The sequence below is a fragment of the Anoplolepis gracilipes genome, chromosome 8 (genome assembly GCF_047496725.1).
Source record: "Anoplolepis gracilipes chromosome 8, ASM4749672v1, whole genome shotgun sequence".
NCBI classification, from domain to species: domain Eukaryota; kingdom Metazoa; phylum Arthropoda; class Insecta; order Hymenoptera; family Formicidae; genus Anoplolepis; species Anoplolepis gracilipes.
The window spans coordinates 10,532,955-10,557,996 of record NC_132977.1 but is presented as its reverse complement, the minus strand read 5'-3'; the positions used below and the strand labels follow the sequence as shown (position 1 = coordinate 10,557,996).

At 43.3% G+C, this 25,042-nt stretch overlaps 1 protein-coding gene across 3 annotated transcripts in view; it reads right to left on the bottom strand.

Annotated features, from left to right (window-relative positions):
- Positions 1 to 25,042, bottom strand: part of Ds (dachsous cadherin-related 1) — a 310,941-nt gene that overhangs the window by 53,361 nt on the left and 232,538 nt on the right. The window contains exon 1 of one of the 3 annotated variants that reach the window (XM_072898495.1): positions 12,251 to 12,274. The exons of the other annotated variants lie outside the window; for them this stretch is intronic. Coding sequence (XP_072754596.1) covers positions 12,251 to 12,259 — 9 coding nt within the window. The 5' untranslated portion in view covers positions 12,260 to 12,274. Of the gene's footprint in view, positions 1 to 12,250; positions 12,275 to 25,042 lie in introns of those variants that run through there. 3 annotated transcript variants of the gene reach the window in all.

The following is a 25,042-nucleotide window of genomic DNA, read 5'->3' as shown; positions in this document are numbered from 1 at the left end:
AACTGGCCCCTCTCGAGAGTCGAGGACCTTGGGGCTATCCGTCTCTGTCTCTTCCTGTTCGCCCATACGCTGCGCCCGCGACGAAGCGGTTCTTCTCGTTTCGCCTTAATAAGAGGAGTCCCGTCGTCTCGATACTCGATAGATTCGCGCCGAGAGATATAAAATTCACATATATGCTGATATGGTTAATAAATATTAATTAGTTATTTACTAGCTATTTCAACGATAGAGTTGTAACGCCATCTTTCTCGATTCGCTAATAATGATATATGTGAATCTTGTTAAGGCGTTTCGGCTTTCGACTCTCTCGCACTTTCGCGGACACGACTGCAATTTGTGCGTGCGCAGGTCGCAAAGATTGGAAATCTTTGCGAGTCACCGCGACCGGTGACAACGAGACAAACGGACGCTATTAATGCCGAATGCCGAATTTGCGAAAAATAAACCTCGCGTTCCTTTTCGCCATCCTTCTCGCCATCATCTCCCTCTACCCTTCCTCCCCGTACGAATATGGAGACTCGGACGAAAGGCGATAACAAATGATGGGACATACGTCGCGGCGATAGCTTGACAAATATATATTAAACTATTTTAATGAGAAGTGGCCGCCATATCTCATCGCAATTACCGGACAGCGACCCGCCAAGGGCCGTTCGATTCGTCTCTCGGCTTTGCTGGTCCACAACGAAAACACGCACCTCGAGAGAGCAAAGGTTAAGAGGAGGTCCGTACAGACCTCCTCCAGAAACGGATAATCGTGGCGTATCGAATGGAGATATTTCATAAATGCTATGCAAACTAATGAGAATATAATTTTTATAGTAACAGAATAACTTATCTATTTTATTAATTATTATTGACACAAATGTCAACAAACAAAAATGTCTATGTCTTGTTAATGGAGCATTGAAATTATTAAATCTCTCAGAGCCTATTTTCACTTATATCATTATGATAGACATCGATCTACCTCAGCATCGACATAGCGTTTGATCGGATGATAAACGTGAAACGAGAAGTTTCGTTCCCTTTGGCAAAATCAAATAGTCATCTACAAGATTCTCGCGTTCGCGCGATTGTCGCGCGATAAAGAACCGGTCGTTTCACACGTGCGCGTCTATCGGTCGAACATACGTCTGTCAACAGGTCCGTCCAAGTCTCGATATTCGCCGCTAGTCGCATAGAAAATCAACATCGACGTGGTCGTCGCACCTCGTGCGGTGGACACGGGAAAAAATGGCGAGGAAGCCAAAGCACAAAAAGGACGGCAGAATGCGGAGGGGCAGAGGAGCGATGAGAGTGAACGGAACGGTAAGAGACGAACTGAACGGAAGAAGAAGACGAAGAAGACGAAGAAGAAGAGAGACACGTTGCCTCTCACTGCCGACTCTTCAGGCAACTGTGAGTGACGGTTCTATAGAGTTCGTCGGGTTGGTAGCATTGTGTGGGCTTCCTCCTCGTCCCCTCCCAAACCTCGGTTACTTTTACCGCACCACTCTTGCGAACTCGTATGTAAAGCATCGGCTTCGATACGACGTTTAGTACCGTACATCGTCTGTACGAGCTGTAACCTCTCCGTAAAACGGGTTCTGGTATTCACGACATTCTCAAGTATGATCATTTTTTTTTTTTTGCATGATGCGTGCTTTGGCCTCGTTTCGTTTCGGAAAATGAGTACATCGGGGATCGTAAAATATGTAAAAACTTTCGATCAACTGAAACTTTAATAATTCATTATAGAAGAATGCATCATATATAGGAAAAATATTATTAAATTAATTTTACATCAGAATGATATACACATTTAAAAAGCAGGAATTATGACGTAACTTTATATTTCTTTCAGCATATATTTTGTGATTCTCTCTTGATAAAACTTACCAACTACATCTCTGATCTTTTAAATTCTCATTAGCTATTTTGATCCAATGTAATAAAATACAATAAGTTTAAGCTTCAAATAAATGACAAAATATGATTCGTAGCAAAGAATACCGGCACGGTAAAAATTTCATCAATTACTTTACCGTATACGAGCGTCTATTTAGAGTTACGATGTACAATTTAGCGCTTGTTCTTTTTTCCTTGTCGTTTTTTCCTTGTCGCAGTTCTCAGTTTCCTTCTCTCGAGCATCTCATTCCCTTCCCTGCTCTCGTGATTTTTCCGTGACCGTCCGCTTATCGGCCTACGTGGCCGAACGTGCGCATACGCTCGTGCAAGTGTGTACGCGAGCAGAACGAGAATCCGAGAAGAGGAGCATCGGCGGTCGGCGGTCGGCGGTCGGCGGTCGGCGGTCGCGTGAAGAAAAGGAAAAGAAGGGGAGCAGGGAGAGGGAGGAAGAGGGAGCGAGAACGAGGCGGCAAACACGCATATATTTATTTATGCAAACGGAATACGGAGCCGGCTAATTGTGCGGCCGCACACCCGCGGTGACTCACGTGACGGCTACCCGGGCAGCGTAGCTGTATGTCAATTCGCGTGACAAAGGGTCGCGTCCTATCCACCCACGTAACTTCCGGTTCGGAGCGGCTCCGGCTGTTCGCGCAGATAGCATAGAGCCTGTTCTCGCGTGCATCGCGCGCGGCGCATCACACAATTAGGACTCCTTATGTGCAAATGGCGAGGGTTTTAAGCACGCGCTCGCGTCGCCGGGAATGATGGCAGTGCGCCACGGACGTGATAACGTTTTCCGGAATTCCAACGCGTAGTTTCTTCAACGAGGCATGTGGTAAGCGGTAACGCGACTCCGTCGGCGTAATGGCGCTTTTGCGCAGATTAGCAAAAAATTTGCACGGAAATTTGAACTGAAATGTTAGATGGGGGCACACATTTTCAAGATCTTTCTTATTTGATAAATGACTTCTTCGGACGAGGAAGAAATTCCGGTGACAGGAAGGAAGAAAGTGGAAGATGTCGCGACAGAGTCAGACACTGTCAGTCCGTCAGCGAAGCAGCGAGCCGCGAATACCGAGGATGGCTTCTTGACTTACTCGACGAACAGCTCTATCTGTCGAGCTCGCGTGTATAAAAAGCGGTACTTGTACGGCGAACGAAAAGCATGAGCGACAATCGGCAGACTGGAAGCTGGAAGCTGAAGACGAAAGAAAAACTCTCGGATATCATTCAATGGTACGAGTGTGTGTCACGAATAGAAGAGAGCATGCGAGCCTCGCGTTGCAATTTTAATCATGAATTTCTAATCTAGAAAAAGACTAGAAAAGAAGCAATTTGCAATTCTATTGATAATTAGGTTTGCGAAAGCGAAAATCTTGCTATGAATACGTGTAAACTGAAAAGATGAAACGAATCGACCGATGCAAGTGGGTCGTAGAGGTGTGTCGCGCGCCAGATTAATTCACTCGATAATTTTTTTTCCTACGCTCAATAACGTTTCAATTCTCTACGGTGGAGAGTCGGACGCGAAGGCCGACCGTGAAGGTCAACGCGTGTGTGGCGAACGCACGCCAATCGCAGGAGAAAAGAGTGCGTGTATATTCGGTGCGATAAATTCCCTTTATCGGTGAGAGCTCGCCGGAGGGAGCTCCGTCGCTCCAATTCGCCAGAGTTTTACGGATCGTCGTAAGCGATTATACGGGCGCGCTGTGTACTCGGTGATGGGATATCCCGGCGGTGCGTCGGGCATGATTTAGTGACCCAACGATGTGAAGGATAATCGTATGAAATATCACCACGTCGTAAGCGAGGCCCGCGCGATCGCGCGGCATAGTACACACGGTAAATGCTTCGCGCGCGGCATCGTTGACCCCAGGGAATGCAGAGGCCCCCTCGGCCCTCGGCCCTCGGCCCTCGGCCCTCGGTAAGCTTAATGCACGGGAATTTCATACAATATTAAGGAATATTTTTTTCTTACGGAGGGAAATACGGGAGAGTCGATGCCATTAGCTCCGTGAATCGCTTGCATTAATCAAGGCGCACCGGACTCGCGGCCGATACGCAGAGTTCCTGCCAGGAGTATGATGTCGGAAAATACTGACGCGCGCAGAATGCCGAAAGATCATTTGACTAATGTTTCGCTGGAGCTTCATCGCAGTTGAAGAGGCTCGTTTCTATCGCGCATAAAGACGCAGCTTGTTCAATAATCACCTGTAGCGGGCCGAATCATTTTCAGATTAAACGCAATTTTATCATCGTGAGATAGTGTTTAGCGATTGCTTGCCAATCGATTCGGCTAATATTCATGAACGCGCGTTTGACTGAAAATTCATTTAAATCCCAGTGTAATCTTGAATGGAAAAGTATACAAAGTATACGCGTGAATTCTCGCAATTGCACCGCGATGATTTATCGTACTCCATTAATGAATCATTCTACGGGTTTGCTGAGTTACGGAACGGGTAAACGAACGAGAACGATTAGATATCGAGCGCGGTCGGTGAGAGAGAAGACCGAAACGAATCGCGCTTAGGCACACAATACGATCGCGGACGTCGGCGAACCGGTTCGGCAATTACGTGCAAGATCGATTATCGTCCGTTAATAGACTCTTCGCGGGCATCGCGCGGTGTCTCGCGACGAGAACTTCATAACTTCCTATAATAATTGCCACGCGCACGCGAAACGCTCACGGCGCAATACGTCCAGACTCGCATCTATAGTACATGCGATATTTCGGTCCTGCATGGCAATATTTAAATGGATCTTTTTTTTTTTTTCAACATTTTCTAGCAATTAAAATTGATTAATAAAACAAGACTTTGTCACCTTCTATTTTGTTTTTTCTAAACAGCGTAATAAAATATAGTTTAACGATTATATGTAATTAAAATAATGCTCTTCTAGAACGAGTTTGGGAACGATTATTTCTCCCGTTTTCTCATTCAAATACCTTTAAGACTTGCCTATAAACAATTAATAATTTAGTCCTCTTGAACCTTGCAAAGAAAAAGTTCCTTTTGCGGTTGAAAATTTTTACTGCCTCTTTTTCTGAGCGTATTTTGGGTCGCTATGTTGAATGACTGCTTGTACATTTCTTTAGACGTTACGAGGCGTATGACAAAACGAATCGAAAGATCAGTAACACACGACTGCTCTACTGCATTTGCCCGACAAATACGCTTGTTACGATTAATTTTTCTGAAATAGCTTTTATATATATATATATACAATATATCTGTAAAACTTATTCAAGATATTTTTTTTTCTATAAGCGATAAAGTTCATTATTTTAACGATTCTACTTAAAATTGGCTGTTTCCCGAGGATTTTGTAGATCATATCTCATGATTGTGCGCGCATGTGTGCGTGTGTGAACCCGGTTTTCGCAGGAGCGTTGCGTCATCGTCGCACCGCTCGAAGGCTCGCATACCAGATGCGTCGCGGCGAGTCATCTGCGATTTATAGCGATAACTTTTACAGCCGGACAATTTGTACTTGTTGCACTACGATGGCGGCGACGGCCGTCTCAGACGTCGGTGACTGCAGGCGACCGGTGTCGGTACAGCGCGGTGCGGTGCGTTGCATCGCTGCAACGCGACGCGTCTAGTACCGGTCGCGACGACCAAACGGCAGACCAGAAACGGCAGCCAGGCGGACGAATAAATACGAAGGCGAAGAAGCAGTCAAGGACGTAAAAGGTGCAAAGGTGGAACGATTCCGAATTGAAAATTCCAGACGAATAAATACCGCGAGAAAGCGATAATAATAAAGCAATAAAATCCATTCTTATTTCACGTGTTATTAAAAGTGAATGGCGTGATTTATTTTTCTAAACCATCTACTTGTAACGTAATATATTTTTCGATAGAGAAAATCAAGTACTATAATTAACCGACGCTGATACGCCGCGACTGTAACAATTAAGTAAATAAAATCACTCGATTTCAACGCGCCTAAGAAGACGATAGAGGAGAAACCGAGAGAGAGAGAGAGAGAGAGAGGGGGGGGGGAAATGTACGCGCGCCATCCTTAAAGGTGGAGGCGCGAGCATGCTGAGAGCCTTTCGAGGCACCGTATTTTATAACCGGTGTAGACAGCCACCGCATATATACAGACGATTCTTTCCTTTTCTCTCTCTCTCTCTCTCTCTCTCTCTCTCTGTGGTGTGTACCATAGTCAGGATGAGACCCGCGGCTTTTTCTCCTCGCGGTCCTGGCGAACCAACACTAGGACCCCGCTGACAACGAGCGCGATACTCCGACCACCAGGGCGACGGGGATGGTTCCGATCGTCTTTCACCTTTCTCTTTCTTACTATCTCTCTCTCTCTCTCTCTCTTTCTTTCTCTCTGTTCGAGGACGATGGATGGCGAGAAAAGGACGCAGAGGGTGAGAGAGAGAGAGAGAGAGAGGCTCCTGCTGTTGCGTTGTACGCACTGTAATACGATTATCTGATCGCGAATGGACATTCAGATTATTTATATTACATACTTGTATTTGTGGCCGTTGGAAGATTTAAGGCCACTTTAAGCGATTGCATAAAATGCATACAATGTATGGAAAAGAGTGATTTCCCATTCGATTTGTTGAATACTGGAAGTAATGTTATGTATTGTAAGCGATATGATGTATGTGAGTTTAATTTTGATTTATGATTGCTTTTGCAAACTATTGTCGACTGTCTTTATTTTTTTTAACCAGCTCACAATTGAACTTTTATTTCTTATATACTATGCAACTAAAATCAGATAGAGAGAAAGAATCAATTAAATTATTGCATGTGTGAGAGAATTTGTGTTACATGATGTGATGTTATTATGTAACTCATCCGAGCGTGACACGCAAAAAGATTCGGAGAAAGCATTCTTTCGATTACTTGTTTGAAAAGCTAGAAGAGGAGGTTTCCTCTCGAAGCGAACAAAGCATTTACGATCTTGTGGCTTCGGTGTGTCGGTCTGGTCTGTCTTACCGAAGGGAATCCACATCGGATTGTATTCCGCATACACGCCGATTGAAATCGATATTCCTTGCAAGGTCGATGAGCAACAAAACGAGCGGAACAATGCATCACGCGGTATAGTCTCGCCGAGGGTTGAAGCAGCAGGTTAGACTGCTCGCGATTTAATATACTCTGTGATCCTACATATATTACGATGAATATATATTCCTTCCTGAAAGTTTTCCTTCAAATAGAAATGCGCAAAATAAACTTCACATTTATTTAAGAATATCGATCAAAGTTTCTTAATTGAAAATAACGATGATTCATAAATAATGAGACATAATAATCTCGTCGAGATAAAATCTTGAGAGATGATTGGCGAGATGTTTGGTAAGAGGTGACGAAAGAAATGTAAAAAAAAAAAAAAAAAAAAAAAAAAAAAAGATTAAAGAGAAAGAGCGGAAGCGAAAGACTATTAACGAAGAGACAAGACTGTACCGAGGGATGGTCGAAATCAAACGTTATAACTGCGTATACGCTATCGCCAAGAGAAGGCATCGAAGTGGGCCTGAATCGGCTGTCCGGATCAACACCGATATTGCTCGGCAGTAATTCATTAGCATGATTGTCTGAGTGAAATAGAAGAGGGATGAGAAGACCCTCGGTTTCTTTCTTCTTCTTCTTCTTTCCGTAGCGGCATTACGTAGCTGCTGCGCTCTCGCATATATTTTATCTCTTTCTCTCTCTCTCTCTCTCTCTCTCTCTCTCTCTCTCTCTCATGCTTGCCGAAAAGAGGAAAGACGTAGAGACGTCGAGGATCCATAGTTCTCCGTGCCGCTGAGAGGAGGTTCCGCACATGGCCTAACAAATTTCCCTCCTTCCACACCCTAGGTCGATCCTTTTTTTCTTCGCTTCGTTTTCGATACCCCTGCCAGCAAGGTGCTCGATACGAAAGCACATGCGAGCGAGCCTCGAGAAGAGCGCATTGCCGCTTCAAGGTGGCAACAGTGTTGGCGGGAAAGTTATTCGACCGCTTGCCACTAAATCATTCCTCGCGGACTCCTGCTTTATTATCCTCCATCCTGCCTCCACCCGTGGCTGGCTCTACAACACTCTGGACTCTATGTCTCTCTTTCTCTTTCTCTCGCCCTCCTCTACAATGGCCGCGCGCCTCTTCCTCCTTTCAGAGCCCTTCTGTTAGCACGTTGGATAGATGCTAGCGTTACTCGCTACTTGGAAAAATCACGATGGATATTATAACGCGGACATACTTGCGCGGAGCATACAGGGGATGTTGTTGCAAATTAGGTTTCTACGATGGTAATTCTCACACGCGCTCGGGACAGAGGCTTTAACTCGACTGCGAAGCGCTTTAAAGATATTAATAATGCCAGTTTATTAACGCGCGGCGCATATTACGCGGGACGAGTCGTAATATTTTATAGTTCTCGCATGTTCCCTATCGCCTTGCTTCTACTATCGGCGATATAAATGCCGATAAAGTACACGTGTAACGGCTAATATAACACATAACGTGTACACTTTAATATAATGCGTTCGCGCTATAATTTCGTTTCTTCTCATTATACCCGTTCATTTACAACGCTATCAGATCGGACGCGGTAATGACAAATGCCGACGAATATACCCTGCCGATTTATCGACTTTCAGGAGTTCTATTCTAGTCTGCCTATGCGATCCGTTAGCGATCCGCCTACGTAGAAAGGAATATTTTCTCCACGCGAACCGCCCCGACCTCCTTAATTGTAGCTCAAGATTGCAATCTTGTTCTTTCGACGCGCCCTCTCTACGGATTCTCACGATTCTCGTACACATTGTTTTCGAGAGTGGAATATTATCGCCTGGCAGATAGCAAATTTAATTTCTTCCCGCGCATTCTTCACTCAATCGTCATCAGGCTTGCAATTAATTGCAAAAAAAAAAAAAAGCTTCACGGCAGAGAAAATATTGCAACTTTTCTTATAAAGAAAAAAAAAATAGGACGTGGACATGATTTTGATTATGTTTGATTATGTTTGATTATAGTTGAAGAGACTTTACGCGACTATTTAATTTCAACTATGCAGCAACATGAGCAACCGTTTAATTTACGACGAAATATGAAAGACGTCTATCTCTACAGCTAAATAGTAGATAAATACGCGAGAATGATATATATACACTATATACATTTTTTTCGCAAATATAATCTAGCTAGGGTGCCGTATCGTTATCCTGACAAATCGACGGGGCGCGGGCGCGGGCGCGGGCGCGTCGTAACAAAGTAATCGATCATCGGCGTGCGATCGCGATCACATCCCGTGATTCCACGTTCCCGTTCAACATGGGCGGAACGATTCTCTCCCGAGTACTCGGATCACGGCTAGATGGCCGGCGCGATACCACAAACGCGAGAAGAAACTTTAAACTGTCATTAAGGCAACTCTGCCTGGGTTAAGGGGTTCATTACCGGTCGAAACTCGCGTCTTAGTTTCTTCTGCGTCGAGTTCCCGATGACTGTGGCACACGAGACGACTACCACTATATCCTGCAAATTACGTCCCGTGCTGTAAATTTACGAGTGTTACTTTTCTCTTTCTTCCTGCCACGTTTTTCTCCCCGTCGCCATAATCCGCGTTCGGTCGATTGCGACGGCAATTACCGATCGACTGGATCGATCGTAATCTATCGATCGGGTTAGCATTATCTCTCGATACTGGGGCTGTGCACGCAGCCAGGAAAAATTGCAAAAATCGCGCTCCCCTTGTGTCCCAGGCGGTCAGCCGTGATACGCGCCGTACTTGAGACGTGTGATAAATCATCGTGCGAAACTCATATCACGTCGCCCGAAGGAAAATACCGTTTAGGTCGCAATTCAGAGTGCGAAGGCTTATTGTTCGGCTATTCATGCTCAAGTGGAAGCCTATTCATTTCAATGTCGACGTATCTATCGTAATTTCAAATGGCAAACGGTGCCTTTATATCGTCGTGTTTTTCCGCATAGCGTTTCGCATTTCATGTGTATATGTATGTATACGTAGAGCGTAGAGCATAGAGCATAAACCGATATATAAAGAAAAAGAATAGATTAAAAATATTTCTAATTAAAAGTTTACAAACTTAATCGAAATTTCCTTTAAACACTCAAGACCTTCGAAATAAAAAAATGCCTGGTGGAGCTGAACACACATTCGGAGTATTCTCGGAGAAAATAGTCTTTCGACGATAACGTTTCGACGGGGAAAAATGGGAAGGCATTTTCGTTAACGACCGTACGAAATCTCGTAACTTGTATTACATCGAGGGGTGGGTAGGTGGATGCGATGAATCGTCGCATAAATCACACACGCTGGAAGCACAGAGGCGTCCATCACCGCCCCCACGTTCGTCCGTCCGTCGCGGTAACGTCTTCGGGTCCTCCTCTGGGAGGGCAAGAAAACGAAGGCTTCGCTCGCAAATTAGTCACTGGGCCCAGATTACGAATGGACCACCTCCCCGGCGATCCGCGGGTATCCCGTTTCAGGAACGCCGGGCGAAATTAAACAAAGTGCTTGGCCCGGGTGGATTCTGCCTTCGGGAAGGCGCGACGACATCGCGCCCTTCGTCATCCGCGTTGTCTTTCGTTTTGTTGCGGTAAAAATAAAAAAAAATCACAGAACGAACAAATGGGATCGATAAATTTCAATGGTAGGTTATTCATCGCGGTTCTGTGAAACAAGACAACTTTGAAGATTGCAAACAGACTTGACGATTTTCCATTCACGCTTTCGGATTGTCATTGTATCATATCGGATCATTTGTTATAGAATATTAAAGTTGTATTATTTTGGGTCTGAAAACAACTTTAATTTTTCTCTCGTCTTTGCTTTATAATTTTAATTGCTTTATTATTTTATAAAATACTTTATGATGAAAATTATCAAAATTATTTACATTCTCAATAATTATAATGCAAAGATATTTAATTATCAGAATAAAAGACAAAAGACTGGATAAAGGACTACATATTTCTTAACAATTCGGACGCTTTTAAAATAATTTTATATACGTTTTATAATAATTAACTCGATATCACGAAATTATTGATAGAAATTTTAATCATGTATGATGTGACTTTTAAAAATAAAGCGTCTTGTATAAATTATTTTTATCGCAAAGATAGATTTTTCTTTCAATTATTAGACACTCATTTTTTATGTTTGTCGTGTACCCTTCGAAGTGATTTTAAACTAATCCTTCGTGACATTGATTTAATGTGCTTTGATAGGTCGCGATATCTGAGACGATGATGTATCATTAGAGAAGAAAAACAACTCTTCAACTTTATCATGAACTGCATCGTGATGACAAAAGTGTGATTCAATTTTTTCAACCGTTAAATGACATTACAAAATTGATAAATGAAATTGTCTAAATTAGCAAACAGATAAGAAATAATTAATTTGTCGAAATACTATAATGCTATTTAAAAACATGAGCCTTTTACCTATTATATCTCTGATACATTTCGTACAAGTGATATCTTCATAAAATTTAATTAGACACACATCAGTTAATTGTTATTAACTCTTGTATTATAGAATTCTAATTGACAGTCAAGATTTTCAAAAGCAATGTCCCAATAAATAGTATCCCAGAATTATAGTCACAATTCTAAGACTTACCGTTACGTGCACGTTAGATTTTACTCGCGAACTTTACTCGCGGTGCAAAGGTGAGAGATGGCGATGCGCAAATCTTCGTATCGAAACTCATAAGGCAAGGAGAAAATAAAACCTACGAGGATGGAAGGTGAGAGAAAAAGAATATAGGATACACAGTACAGAGAATAGAAAGGGAAAGAGAGAAGGGCACCGAGATATTGCCAAGAGTTACGAACGCATTACCGCGAGGCGGCGAGGTGTCGAGCATGTTTATGCCTTGGATCTCCGGACTCCCGATAGTCCCTAATAGGCCACGAGCACGTTGCGCGATCGGCTTCGTTCCTCCTCTACTCTACCATCTCGCACGGAAAAGCTACCATCAAGTCTGCCCTTTGTCGTTTCTACCCATCCGCGGCTACGATCTTCGTACATATTTCGTTCCCTTCGAAGGTAGCACCGAAACCTTAATTGGTAATAGCACTGACCAAACGTCGAGCTGAGCCTTAATTGGGGATAACATAAGGTAAATGTACAAGATACGATTGCGATGGCCACACGAAGAAGACGCACTCGAGAAGCCCCGTCTCTTTTCATCCGTGCAAAGATTTTCAATTATACCTTTATTCGTTTATACAAGTGCCAAGTTTTATTGTTCTCTTTATTATTTCAAATAATATAATAATAAATATATTTTCGACTCTATATATTAAAAATTTGAATATGAAAATATTATCCAAAATAAATTTTTCAAATATTTGCAATATAACTCACCCATTCCATTTCGAAATGAAATCTACTTGTTCAGAGAAACACCGACACTCACCTGAAACAAAATAGAAAAATTATTATATTAATATGTATAATATATATATTTAAATTATTTATTAAATCATACAAGAGTTTATTGCGCGTCAATATTGTGTAATATCTATAAAGAATATTATATATATTTCAACAATGGTGTTAATTGCGAATGCTAATGAATTCTCTTTAATACGATGATAAAAAAAAAAAAAAAAACAAGAATAAGCAACAATTTAAAATAAAATTTTACAAATTGTAGTAAAGAAAGAAAACACAAAAGAATCTTAAAGACGCGTATACATCTCGGATATTTAGAAAAAAAGGAAAACGTTACCGAAAAGTTGATGCATTCACGCGTGTGTAACGATCGAGTATCCGTACTTTAGCACGGTAAGAAACTATACTCATACGTGTAGAGATTTGCGTGCGTATCGCAGCCTATTTGAATTAAATAGGGTAGTGCGCGCCGCGCCCGACGATGCGCAGCGACTGTCGGCGGGTCCCGAATTGCCGGGCCACGAAGTGAGATGAGTTTAGCGCCACGGAATAATCATTCCATGCCGATCTCGGCATAATTCCCGGAGCGATTGCCACCGGACGTGATTCGTGGTTGCATTTGCATAAACAGCATCCACCGCGCTGCGGCGGCAGGGGGAGCGGGATAAACTCTCCTCGTCTCATTACCTGCCGGGAGTGTTAGTGCGCGGCTAGGGACCCTCTATCTTTATTTCCCCCGCCTCTCCGCTCTCCTCGTCAATTTCGCTCTCGTCCTCTCTCTCAGACCTCGCTCGAAGATATCTGCTCGGACTTGGCAGTCGCGCTGAATTCAGAAAAGCGATGCTTCAGACGGGCAAAATTACGTCGTGCACGAGGGAGCTCGGGATGAAAATGAAGAGCACAGGGGGCGTTTCTGAATATATTAAGTGTGACGAAGAGTGCATTTAATAATGAACTTGATAATTGATAAATATACAGAGAAAAAGCTTTCGATTCCAAGTTATTGATTAACTTCTGTATAATTTTTACATACCTACATACTAATAATAATAAGTGATCTTTTTTTTTTTTTTTTTTTTAAGAAAAAGAATTTGTAAGAATTAAATAAAATATACCACTTAAAAAAATACAACATCAAAATATATACGTGTACAGATTAATACCGATGCGTTTAGAGACGCTGTCCGGAATAAGATTGTCGCCAAGTTAATTACGGATACACGTGGATCCACTCATATCGCCGTACAAATTAGAGTAGAGGCAAAAATCGAGACGGAAAGCCGGGATCCGAGCGAAATTCGCGTACAAGTGCCGCTGACCGAAGACATGGGGGGAATACAGATGGAGGAAATAAATAAAAAAAAGGGAGAGGGAGAGGGAAAGGGAAGGAAAGAATGACAACGAGTATATACATGCGTATGCGCGCGCAGAAGGAAGAAGCGAGACGAGAACGGTTATCGGCAGGTAAGTGCCCTCCCGTGTTGAGATAAGGCCGACACCATGGGCGACAACATCATCCACGCCGGCGAATCGTACAAACGTAATCCCCGACGCGTCACTAGATAACAACCGGTAAGATAGATCCGTCCCGTTTGCACTTACCGCGGCTTCCTCTCTTTCGCTCTTTCCCGCGTGTCCTCTCTCGATCGGCTCATCGGTCCTTTCTCTCTCTCTCTCTCTCTCTCTCTCTCTCTCTCTCTCTCTCTCTCTCTCTCTCTCTCTCTTTTTCTGACTTTCTTTCTCTCTCGTCGTCTTAAGCGTATATATACATCCACGCCGAAAGAAGAGATTCATCGAAAGCGATGGGAGTAAAGAGGTGAGCGACGAAAGGAATGAAGAGCAAATTGACACGTCATCTCTCTTGAGTAGCAAGCACCTGATCGCCGACAAAAGAAAGCGGAGCCCGATTCACGGCGACACGCCCTTGTGACCTGTGCAGTAGGAAGGGAAGGAAGAGACATAAACCTGAGCGCAAAGTTAGGTCGACTTGAAGGTCGATTCGCGATTTCTGATACACATTCATATTCCGTATACATTGAATGCTGTCACATCTAGAAAAAAAGCAATCTTTATTTAATTATTCAGAGAATGCAAGAGGATGCTTCGTTAGCGGGTGCATTTGTAAATTTCTGAATAAGCTAAGGTATTTTGCAGATTTTTTAAATCATAGTATGCTAAAGGAATATAATATATAAATACATTCATATATATTCGCCTAAACCTATAAGCTTCATTTTATCACCGTATATCATAGCTGCGTATACATTTGAGAGCAGATACGAGCGTATCGTGTAACCGTAGATATCTCCGTTAGAAATGGATCCATCATCGTTCAGAAAAGATCTTTCTCTCGGATAACTACCGGATAATATATTAATTTACTCTCGAAGCAACACTTCACGGGCTGAAAAAGCCGAGGAGAGAAGCCTGAAGCGATTCCGATCCGCGGCGACACGCGCTGCTCTCGTAAGAAAAGAAGAAGATATCGAGTCTCTCGCGCGTGAAACGGCTCTCGTAGTAGAAGTCTTTCTCTAACCGGCGAGTCACCGATGCGTGCGTGCGTGCGTGCGTGCGTGCGTGCGTGCGTGCGTGCGTGCGTGCGTGCGTGCGTGCACGTGTGCGTAAATCCGCAATGTATCGGTGATGCACGCGCGCACGTGTGTGTACAAACGTGCGTATATATGTATATATATATATGTACCCACACGGGTACAGAAGAATCAGGACCGTGCATCCTCTCTCCGTGAGCTCCTATCGAACGGACCCATCGCTTTCCGTTCGCGCCGGGCCTTGTCCCGTGTCGGTCATTATCGGCACTCATTATATTGGAACCGATCAATCACCTCACGTCCGAACCTCCGCCGGCAACTATCTTCTCTCTCTCTCTCTCTCGCGAAGAGTCGCCAAGTTATCCGGATCCACGTGAAGGGGCTCGGGCACACCCGCGTGCATCGGCGGGACCCATCGTCTCAGAGATACGACGTCGAAAAAAGCCCGGGGAGTTGCGCGGGCTAATTACAATGTTTCGTAATAATGTTCTGTGCCACGCGGTAGATTGCAAATTATTTGGATACAAAAAAGGCGTACACCTCCGATCCCCGCCTGGCGTAATGGTTCGCCGGGCGAGCTTATAGCGGTAAAAAACGCTTTGCGAATACGCTTCCTCGGTCAGCCGAATCCGATCGGTCCAACATGATGATTCCGCCCGATGATCTCCGTTAAAACTTAATAACGCGACTGCGACAGCGCGACCGGTAGATTATTATATTCATTAACCTTCTTATTACCACCCTTGAAGATTTTCAGATAAATATTTCAATATAAACTGGCATTCGGAGTAAACTAACTTGTTCAACATGAATTGAAGTAAAATTAAAATTCCGCTACGTAGAATCTTGATTCCTCCATATGTAATTATATATATATCGAACATTGAAAATATCGCTACATGTACATTCGAATGATAATTTCGCTACAAGCGAGACGCGATAGAAAATTACATAATATTTCAATTTAATTGACTTTGAACACAACGCTGTCTGTGTACATACTCTAGAAATAGAAATATTATGTTGCATGTAACATCCGCGGCTATTAATTTCAAGTTTCGCGCGTTTACTGCTTAATGCAAGCAAATAACGTCCGATTTGTGTTGCGGAACTCGCTAATGTGAATTTTATCGGGGCAAGAAGCGTCTCGTACATACATACATCGCGACGGGTTTTGCCACGTTAAGGCACCGTTGGCGAGCACAACGACGGTATAATGACGGCGCGGTGGCGGCGGCGGCGGCGGCGGCGGCGGCGGCGGTATAAATTCATAACGGTGTATCACTCGAAGCTCGAAGACGTAATTAGAAATTTTTCAATTCGCACCCGCAGCCGCTAACGGCGCGGCGCCGGCGGCTCGAGACACAGAATCACGCTGGCGGAAAATGGCGATAAATTGAACGTTTCGTAATTGCTATCTCTATTAATGCGGTTGTTGTACATGAAAAATACAAAGATACTTTTGTAGAGGAATCAACCTCCGTCGTCTCTTCTCTTGTAACTTTCGCGTAAACATCGTGCAATGTATACGGCGGGATATGACGATGGCTCGCGACTCCGATGTTGGCAACGTCGGCACTTTATGTTAATAGACGAAACAACGTGGAAATGTCGTGCCGCATGCGGCTGCGAAAATTTATGGCTGACATTTCAGCAACGTTCTCGCGACGCGGGAGAGATCGACGAGGCCTTCCATGGATATCACGGCAGCGATCGCTCGCGGAATCGCGAGATCCCTGTATAAATCGAAAGACTAAGGAAAATCGCGTTTCATAAGATGCCGAGGGTGCGGCGCGGCGAGTCCATAGATCTTATCCGATTATCATACCAATACATGAGAAGATGATGGCGCGTGAAGGTATAACAAAAGAACAGGGCTTATCTCATCGGTACGATCAATGGCAGTCGTTTAAATCGAAGTAATTCGAATGGAATATTAAATCAAACAAGGATTAATAAATCAAACGTATCTATATTAAAACGATGCGATCGACGCCGCGCGTTGCATCGCCAACATAGAAATAAAGGAACGTCCAACGTGTATAGATGTTGGCGGAGGAAAAGAGTGGCTAAAGAAAGAAGAGGGGATTGGGGCACCGTGGCATAACGAGTCCGAGACTGCTCCCGATGGCCAAGCGGTTGATTAGCAATTTTAAAGCAATAAAAACGATTCATAATTCGTTGGCAGAAAAAGCGGTCGCGCTAATGAGAAACTGCCGCACTCGTATCGTCTGTATACACTCACACTGAAATATATACATATATATATATATATATATATATATATATATATTTTCTAGTTTGTGTGCCCGTGTATATGTATGTAGGTGTACATACATGATGCCATAGTCGACTACCTGCGCGTTGGATACCTCTCGCTCAAGAGAGAGAAAGAGAGAGAGAGAGATATGATCCTGCCGAAAACTTTCAAACCTTCAAACCTTCCGCCGGAACTTGACGCACGATGAGATTTTAGTATAATGGATAACGCGCGCGAAGGTAAACCACGGGGTGGTGATTCTTGGCGAGCCGCTAAATTGCAAGGAAATACTTCGTTACTAGACAGTGATGTACCGAAGACGTTTAATTAACTCTCGACTTAATAACGATGTTACGAAACGATCGTGCACCGCGAGAAACGATCACCCACGTGCGTACGTATGCGTGTCTCCCGCGCAACTTTCGATAAATTGATATTTTTAATAAAGGTAGGTTGTTAATTAGTTTAATTACACATTACTACTGTGCGCGCTTTATCCCCGCATGTACGATGTATATTTGTGTGTACGCATGTGTGTGAACAAATTTTAAAGAGAGATTACAAGGTGATCGAACTTGGCCATTTACCGATACACTTCAGGCCGCATCGAGAGTGCTCGGTGCCACGATCGATTCCATTTCACGTCTTCTCTCTCACATACGTATCTCGAAAATATGTAATAACCGTAACCCCATATGGAGACGTTATCACGGGCATTAGAGTGCATACGGGAAAGAGGAACGGCCGGGATCCAAGCCGGTAACTGTGGCGAAGTATCGAAAAAAAGATTGAAAACAGTGCGAAAGGTAGAGCGGAGCCTTTCTCGTATCTGAGTGCTTCCCTTTTTCTGCGCTGCATCGTTATCTGCATAATTAGTTACTCCGAATGGATATACAAACGGGAATGACTCAATTCGTCCTGCACTCTCCCCTTGTGTCAAGCCTTGCTGCGCGTCAGCACATGGAAATTCGTCGAAGAAATAGGAGAAAATAAAGAATTGTCGGGGGATGAAGGGTCCCCGAGAGCCCCGTGTTACCGCTCTTAACGCGCCCCCTCAGATATTGGTCCTCGGTCCTCGGTAATCTTTTTTCTCGATTAATATTAGGTATAAAGACGGCAACGAAAAAAAACGACAAAACGGATACAGAGAAAGAGCGAGATGAAGAGGAGAGAAAAAGTACGAGAAAAAAAAAAAAAAAAAAAAAAAAAGACAGATAGGATATCATATAAATACACTCTGCACTATTGCATCCCGATCCTTAGATTCTTCGAATTTTTATCGAATATTATTTTACGACCTTTTATTTCAAAGATTTCACGCCGATAGTTTTACAAATTGCAAGGAAATACAATACCCGCGCATTATTATTTCATTATTCAAACGTAATAAGGTAAGATTGAATGGCTCGGTAATATTATAAAACTCAACATTTCATTTTAACTTATTCCATCTTTCACGGTTTCGCCGGCTGGCGGTGTCGGATACCGCGGGATAATTTCACAACGGATAATCAATAAAGAATTGTTTAACGACGCCCAGATAAAATATTACGCAGTAAATATCGCAAAGCAACGCAACGCGACGCGAGGTGATGAACTTTGGTGCGAAACGTCGGGATAAAGAGTACATACATCAGAAATGGTGAAACGTGAGAGACGGGTTAACGTTCGCCGCGGGCAACGCGAAACGCGAAACGCGAAACGCGAAACGCGAAACGCGAAACGCGAAGAGGAGACTCGGAGATTGACCAATTCAAGCCGCAGCTTGTCTATATCTAACATCTACTAATCTCGCGTATATGGCATCGGGTATAGGCACTCGGCTAACAAGTCTGCCAAGGAGGCAGACGCGAGCGCGCTCAACATAAACAAGGGGAATCGAACATGCTGGTGAAATGTTAAACGTCTTCTAAACGTGTGTGAATATGTACGGTGTACACCGTAAATGTCAGCGCCGGGCGGACATTTCGCCGAGATCTCTGCACCGAGAGAATACAAATTTCTTCGGGGCCTGGCGTACAAGTTCCGCGCGCGTCTGTCGATATACCTCGTGTACATATATCGGAAATCTGAAATCTGCTTGCTTTGGTGCATTAGCGGCAGTCGCTCGGTAAAACATTCTCGCGGTTTGTCGAGACGCTGGTATATTATATTACGTCGCGTCGCGATAAATCACGCGTTGCGCTCGAACTGATATAAACGTACGCGCACGCGCACGCGCACGCGCGAAGAAGTACAAATTCGCAAATTAATTGAGTCTCGTGTCGAGCGCGAAGACTCGCGATTCATGATAAAGTGGCAAGGACAAAGGCATTTGTGACAAGGACGGACCTTGCTGCAAAAAAATCTGACTGCATTAATTTTCTGGAAATGTCATTGAAACCTCTTTTCAAGGAGTCTCGCAACACTTTGATGACATTCTATCGCACGCAGACGATCGATTATGTTATAATTAGATTTTTATTTTAAACTCGAACATATCATTGTAGAATATCGAATAAAAAGGATTAAAGTAAATTAGTTTTTGATAGACCGATATCATCTTTTATTCAAAGCATCGTTTCTCAAATTATAAGAACGCTGACAATCCGTCTACACGTTGCCGTGTAGCCGATTCAATTCACACATGTGCGATAAGAGCAACGGGGGCACATATATATAATATAATAATATATTCATGACGGAGACGCGATAGGCGGCTGCTATGAGAATAAAAATAAATCAAAACTACATCAGGTGTATAATTCATCATCTTGATGATATTAATGCGACTGTAGGCCGCTTTTGCCAGAATGTATAATCGGTGCGCGCGCTTATACGCACGGTTTGATTTTGTACAAAGTCTGTCTGTGGTGAGAGAAAGTATAGTACGAGACAGACAATGGAAAAGAGAGAGAGAGAGAGAGAGAGAGAGAGAGAGGGAGAAAAAAGGGGAACCCAGAGCCTCGAGATGTTTTCGCAGATGAGAGGCGATACCGCGAGGTCCTATACCTGTGCAAAACTTTATTGATGACGAAATACACAATCGGCGCGATCTACCACCGCGCTACGTATACCTTCAATTATATATAAATAATTAACCTTCCATGCCGAAAGAGTCGATCCGGCCCAATTAAATCCGACGCGATGCAAATCGGTCGCGTAACGGTTGCCCGCGCAGAATATTTCACGCTGGAAACTCTTATCGAATCGCCCGATAAGGGAAGATCGATGACAACCTTGAATAATTAACACATAGTGGACACTTTCTTAATCGACGAAAGTCTGCGCTGTACACGCTTTAAGGTAACATTTTTTTTTGCTCTGGTAATTGAAAAGAAAAAAAAAAACATTTCTCGTTTTTGTCTCCCAGCATCTTTTAGCGAAATTTCTAGAAAGCTTCAATTTACGGCTACTTGTCCATGTAAAATTAGCCCCTTAAATTGACTGTTTTTATTGCGCACAGCTGGAAGCGCAATAAAATCGACGGAACGATAGACAGCGAAATTCGCGAGAGATTTCATCGCGGATGGATACCGCCGGTTAAATTATGTAAACGGCGTTCGTTTGCTAAGACGGCTTTTCTCACTTTAGTCTTTCGCGTGTTTTTCTCGATCGAGAAGGACGCGCGTAGCTTACGCTCAATCCTGATTCCGACGATCAAAATACATGACAGCATCGACAGCATCGACAGCATCGACAACTGCAGCACGTTTCGCGGCGTGAACAAGCGAGCAACTTCTGAATTAAAAAGCCTCAATGAATGACAGTTCAAGGTATACACGTATTTGTATACCATCTCAAAATCTGTGATATAAATATCATCGCGGCATCGATTTCTCTAATTAAGTCACCAGTTGTCTCGCTTTACTATTTTTTTTCTAACGATTCATGAAAAGTTTCTCCTTCGTTTTAAAAAGAAAATCGAGGCGAAGAAAAACCGGAAGGACCGTTTAAAATATAAAGAGCATTTCGAGAGAGCGATAAAAGAAAAGAAAAGAAAAGAAAAAAAAAAAAAGGATGTGATAGAAGGAATCGAATGAGTTCGCGAAAGAGGACCTAATCAACACACTAATGCATCGATCCATCATGTCACGAGACGACCGTATCGAGATAAGGTCCGTGAGGTGTGTTCACGCGGCTTGGGGTCCTAAGACCAAAATCGACGAAAGGCCAGATCCATCTCCTCGAAGAGAGAGAGAGAGACGAAGGAAGATCGCCGGTACGGGTGGTGTTGGTGGCCGATCCTTTTGGCGACAGGTGCTCGACGGGAGGGAGCACCTCTCCTTCCCGTACGACCTTACGAGATGCCGAGACGCATACCTGCCGACACGGCGCGGTCGTTCTTTCGCTTGCGGCGAAAATATGCACGCGTGCGAAAACGAGTCCCGGATGATGCGCGATGCAAAGTATAAGGAGTAAGAGTCAATTTTATTCCAAGGGGCGCGAGTTCTGACGCAATCAACCGAAAGTTTGTCACTCATTCGTTGAGAAGCGTAACGAAACGGATGACGTCAAGTTACACCTCTCTTTTATATCCGGTGTCTCTGATAAAACTATATGTGTATATACATCAGATATATATCAGAATAGACATTTCAAGCATTTACATCGAGAAGCGACTCAATAGATTTGTTCGCACGCAATACATGATTTATTTATTTGTATGATTTATTATATATGTATAGGAATCGCGCGAGGAAGGTTGAAAGTAAAATAAAATTTCAGAAATGTATTCCCTGTCCAAGAGGACATAAAGACATGTAATTATATCGAATAACGAGTAATAATGATTTATAACTCAGCCTGGAAGGATCTATATAACCTCTGACATAATCACAATCACGTGGAACCTCCCGGCAACAGGTGTTGGACGGGAATATTTCTTTCAGGGGTGCACGCGTATACATCACGTCTTCGGCACACACTAAAGCGCGCCTTAAGACTTAATTAAAATTCATTATCTGACGCTTTCCAGTTCACAATGCTAGCTTAGGTTCAAATTTCAGGAGGAAATCGCGGGGCATAATAATGGAGGATTAATTAACGTGTTGCACAAGACGGTCGGTCGTTTTGCAAGGTAGAATCCAAAGAACTGACGGCACCGACGGGTCTCTCGCGTGAATACAGCCCGCAGCGCATTGCGCAGCTCCTTCCAAGAAGAAATCGTTAATGAGCCGGCGCACGCGCGCTGTTAAACGACGCGACGCTTCCACCTGATGTCCCTCGCGATAAATAAGCGACGCGATTATAATCGCGGCGCGTCGGCAATTATGCAAAAATTCGAGCGGGCGTTATATCATCGAATCCTCAAGCTGTGACGCGACATCTAACGCGGACTAATTAACCCTGAATTAAAATATTTCCGGTCGATCAACGCATCGTATCTTGAGGACGACGACCATGCCGATGACATTTCGAGAGGCTCTCCGCACTTGAATCATTCTATCTATATTAGCCGCGAGTAATTAAGACTCGCGCGTTTTTATAAAAGAACGTTATCCAACGTGTACCATACTGTCTACGCAATCCCATATAAATTTATAATAATTATTTCAGGGCGAGTTTCGATAACTCTCCCGACATTCTTGAGACGTTCCCAGAGAGAATTCTCCAAATTGGCATACGCCAACCGGTTTTCCACGTAGGCGCGATAACGCTGCAAGTTCGACAGATGTTTCTCGACACTTGAACAGATACCGAAGAGCGGAATTGTCCCCCGCAATCTCGTAACCGAGACGAAAAAATCTACAAGACGAGAGGAGAACATGAAGAAACGAAGCTGAGAAACGATGAGAAGAACTCAACTCGAGGACCAATTTTCGCATTCGCGAGATTTCATTTCGAAAAATCGCGCTGCTGTTCTCAACTCCCGTTGAAAGACGTCCAGTTCCGATGCTAATGACGCAATTACTGTTACGGCTGTCAAATTCGCAATAACGGTGGGATCAATTGCGGGTGCAATTGTACAAAAAAATAAATACAATTTTACGATTCTGTAGTACGCGGAATGCATCAAACCGGATTAGAATAAGACCAGCTTAACTGCTGCGTTTACAGCCAATAAAGTCGGCTTCTTGTTGGCTGTTAACATGTCAATCTTTTTCATTAACATAATCTCTATAAACGTCTTGCTCTCATCGATCTCTCATCATTGTTTCTTATTTTTTCATTCTGTTTACACGTATCACTGTTTTTAGCTTAATTTCCCGCTTCAAAAGAAGAATCAAAACTGCATCGAATGATGCAAACGAGAAGGCAAAATTATGAGAAAAAGAAATATAATATAGAGTTCGCTGTTCCACAGTGTGCGATATGATTAAATACGAAGGAGGAAGCGCGGTTACGACGAAGGCGGACGTGCCTAAGATGAGTTAGAATCCACCGGCGATTACGCCACAGCCTGTACGGTTAATTGGAATTTAGTGATCGTAAGTCGCGCTCGCCGAGTCTCAGCTACCACCGGCCGGTCGACCCCGAAGAATCGCAATTTCCAGATTGCCCAAGCATACGCTCCGTCGGCCACAGTCATGGGAACGCAATAAAGGAATTGTATTCATACATAGTGAGCTCGATTTCAACGCTACGAGTGAAGGATATGAGTAGTGTGAAAATTGATTTAAGATTATTATATCCAACATTTGCGAGCATTAAATATTAAACGTTAATATTTATCGCTCCATAATTATTGTGCCAACTATAAATGTGGAAATAAAAAGCCTGCGATTTTTCTTCGCAAGAAACTTTCGTAAATTAAAAAGAGCTAAACTGGTAACGTATATTTAATTTTACGTTACGCGACACGATTATTATAGTACAAAATTTATTTTTATCAATTATATAATTGTTTACACCGACCAATTTTTATGATTACTTCTTTTTGGTGTATCACAGGTCACTGAGAAGAATGGATGTTTTTGAAATTTGATACTCTGATTTCACAAACTATCTCACAATCAGATCAATCGATTTATCTACCGTTATCAAATTTCAGGCACGACAATATATATGTTTCTATTAATATTTAAAAAATGATGTAAAAATAAAAATATTAAAGTACTAAAATAAAAATGATCTTTTATGACACAGTAAACATTTCATCGTTAGAAATCGATTGATCGATATAAATGATTTAACGGAAACGTGAAAGGTAGTTGGATTCGTCTCATTTCATGGGACCTGGTCTAGTTTAGGTAAAACAGGTGTCGCAAAACGGATGGCCGGTGCACGTCAATGCGCCCGTGAGATTTCTCCTTCTCTTTCTCACACAAACGAACCCCACCTGTGCCGACGATCGTCGGCCCCGTTCAACTTTAATCTGATAATCTGATTGGCTGCCGTGTGTCAAATATTGCGGGCCTGAGTGTCAGGCCGTGTTCTTCTGCGCGAACTGGTTCTCGGCCGGACGCGTGGCCGATTGGAAGTCGGGTTCTGAAACCGACCGGTCGATTGCGCCGATGCCGGAAGGACAACTTTGAATGCGCAACGCGCGAGACGGCGTCCGTTGTTTCGTGTCATGTATACAAGGCGCTTCCCGTTGCGTTTTATCATATTTTATATTTTATTTGCCAGTCTTAAAAGGTACAGATTTTTAACCGACACTGCGCGGAATGACGGCATAAGATTATCCTGCCAAAAATTGTGCAGACAGCACATTGAACTTAGCTTCCTGGAATTATAATAATATTACGAAGAAATGAAGAGAGATAATTAAGTTGCGTTAAGTTTGAGATACATTTCGTATAGAACTTGTCCGTCACAAGCATCGCGTAATTACGATTTATCTGCGCGTGTCATTGTTGTATCGTAATATACCAGTATGAAAGAAGAATCTGAGAAACGTATTTCGTAGATCGCGCTTGAACGTCTCTACGAGAGAGACGTATCTCTACCGAGACGACAATGACAAAGACAACGACGACTGAGAATTTACCATGAATCGAGGCCGTGCGTCGTACGGGGTCAGGATACTTT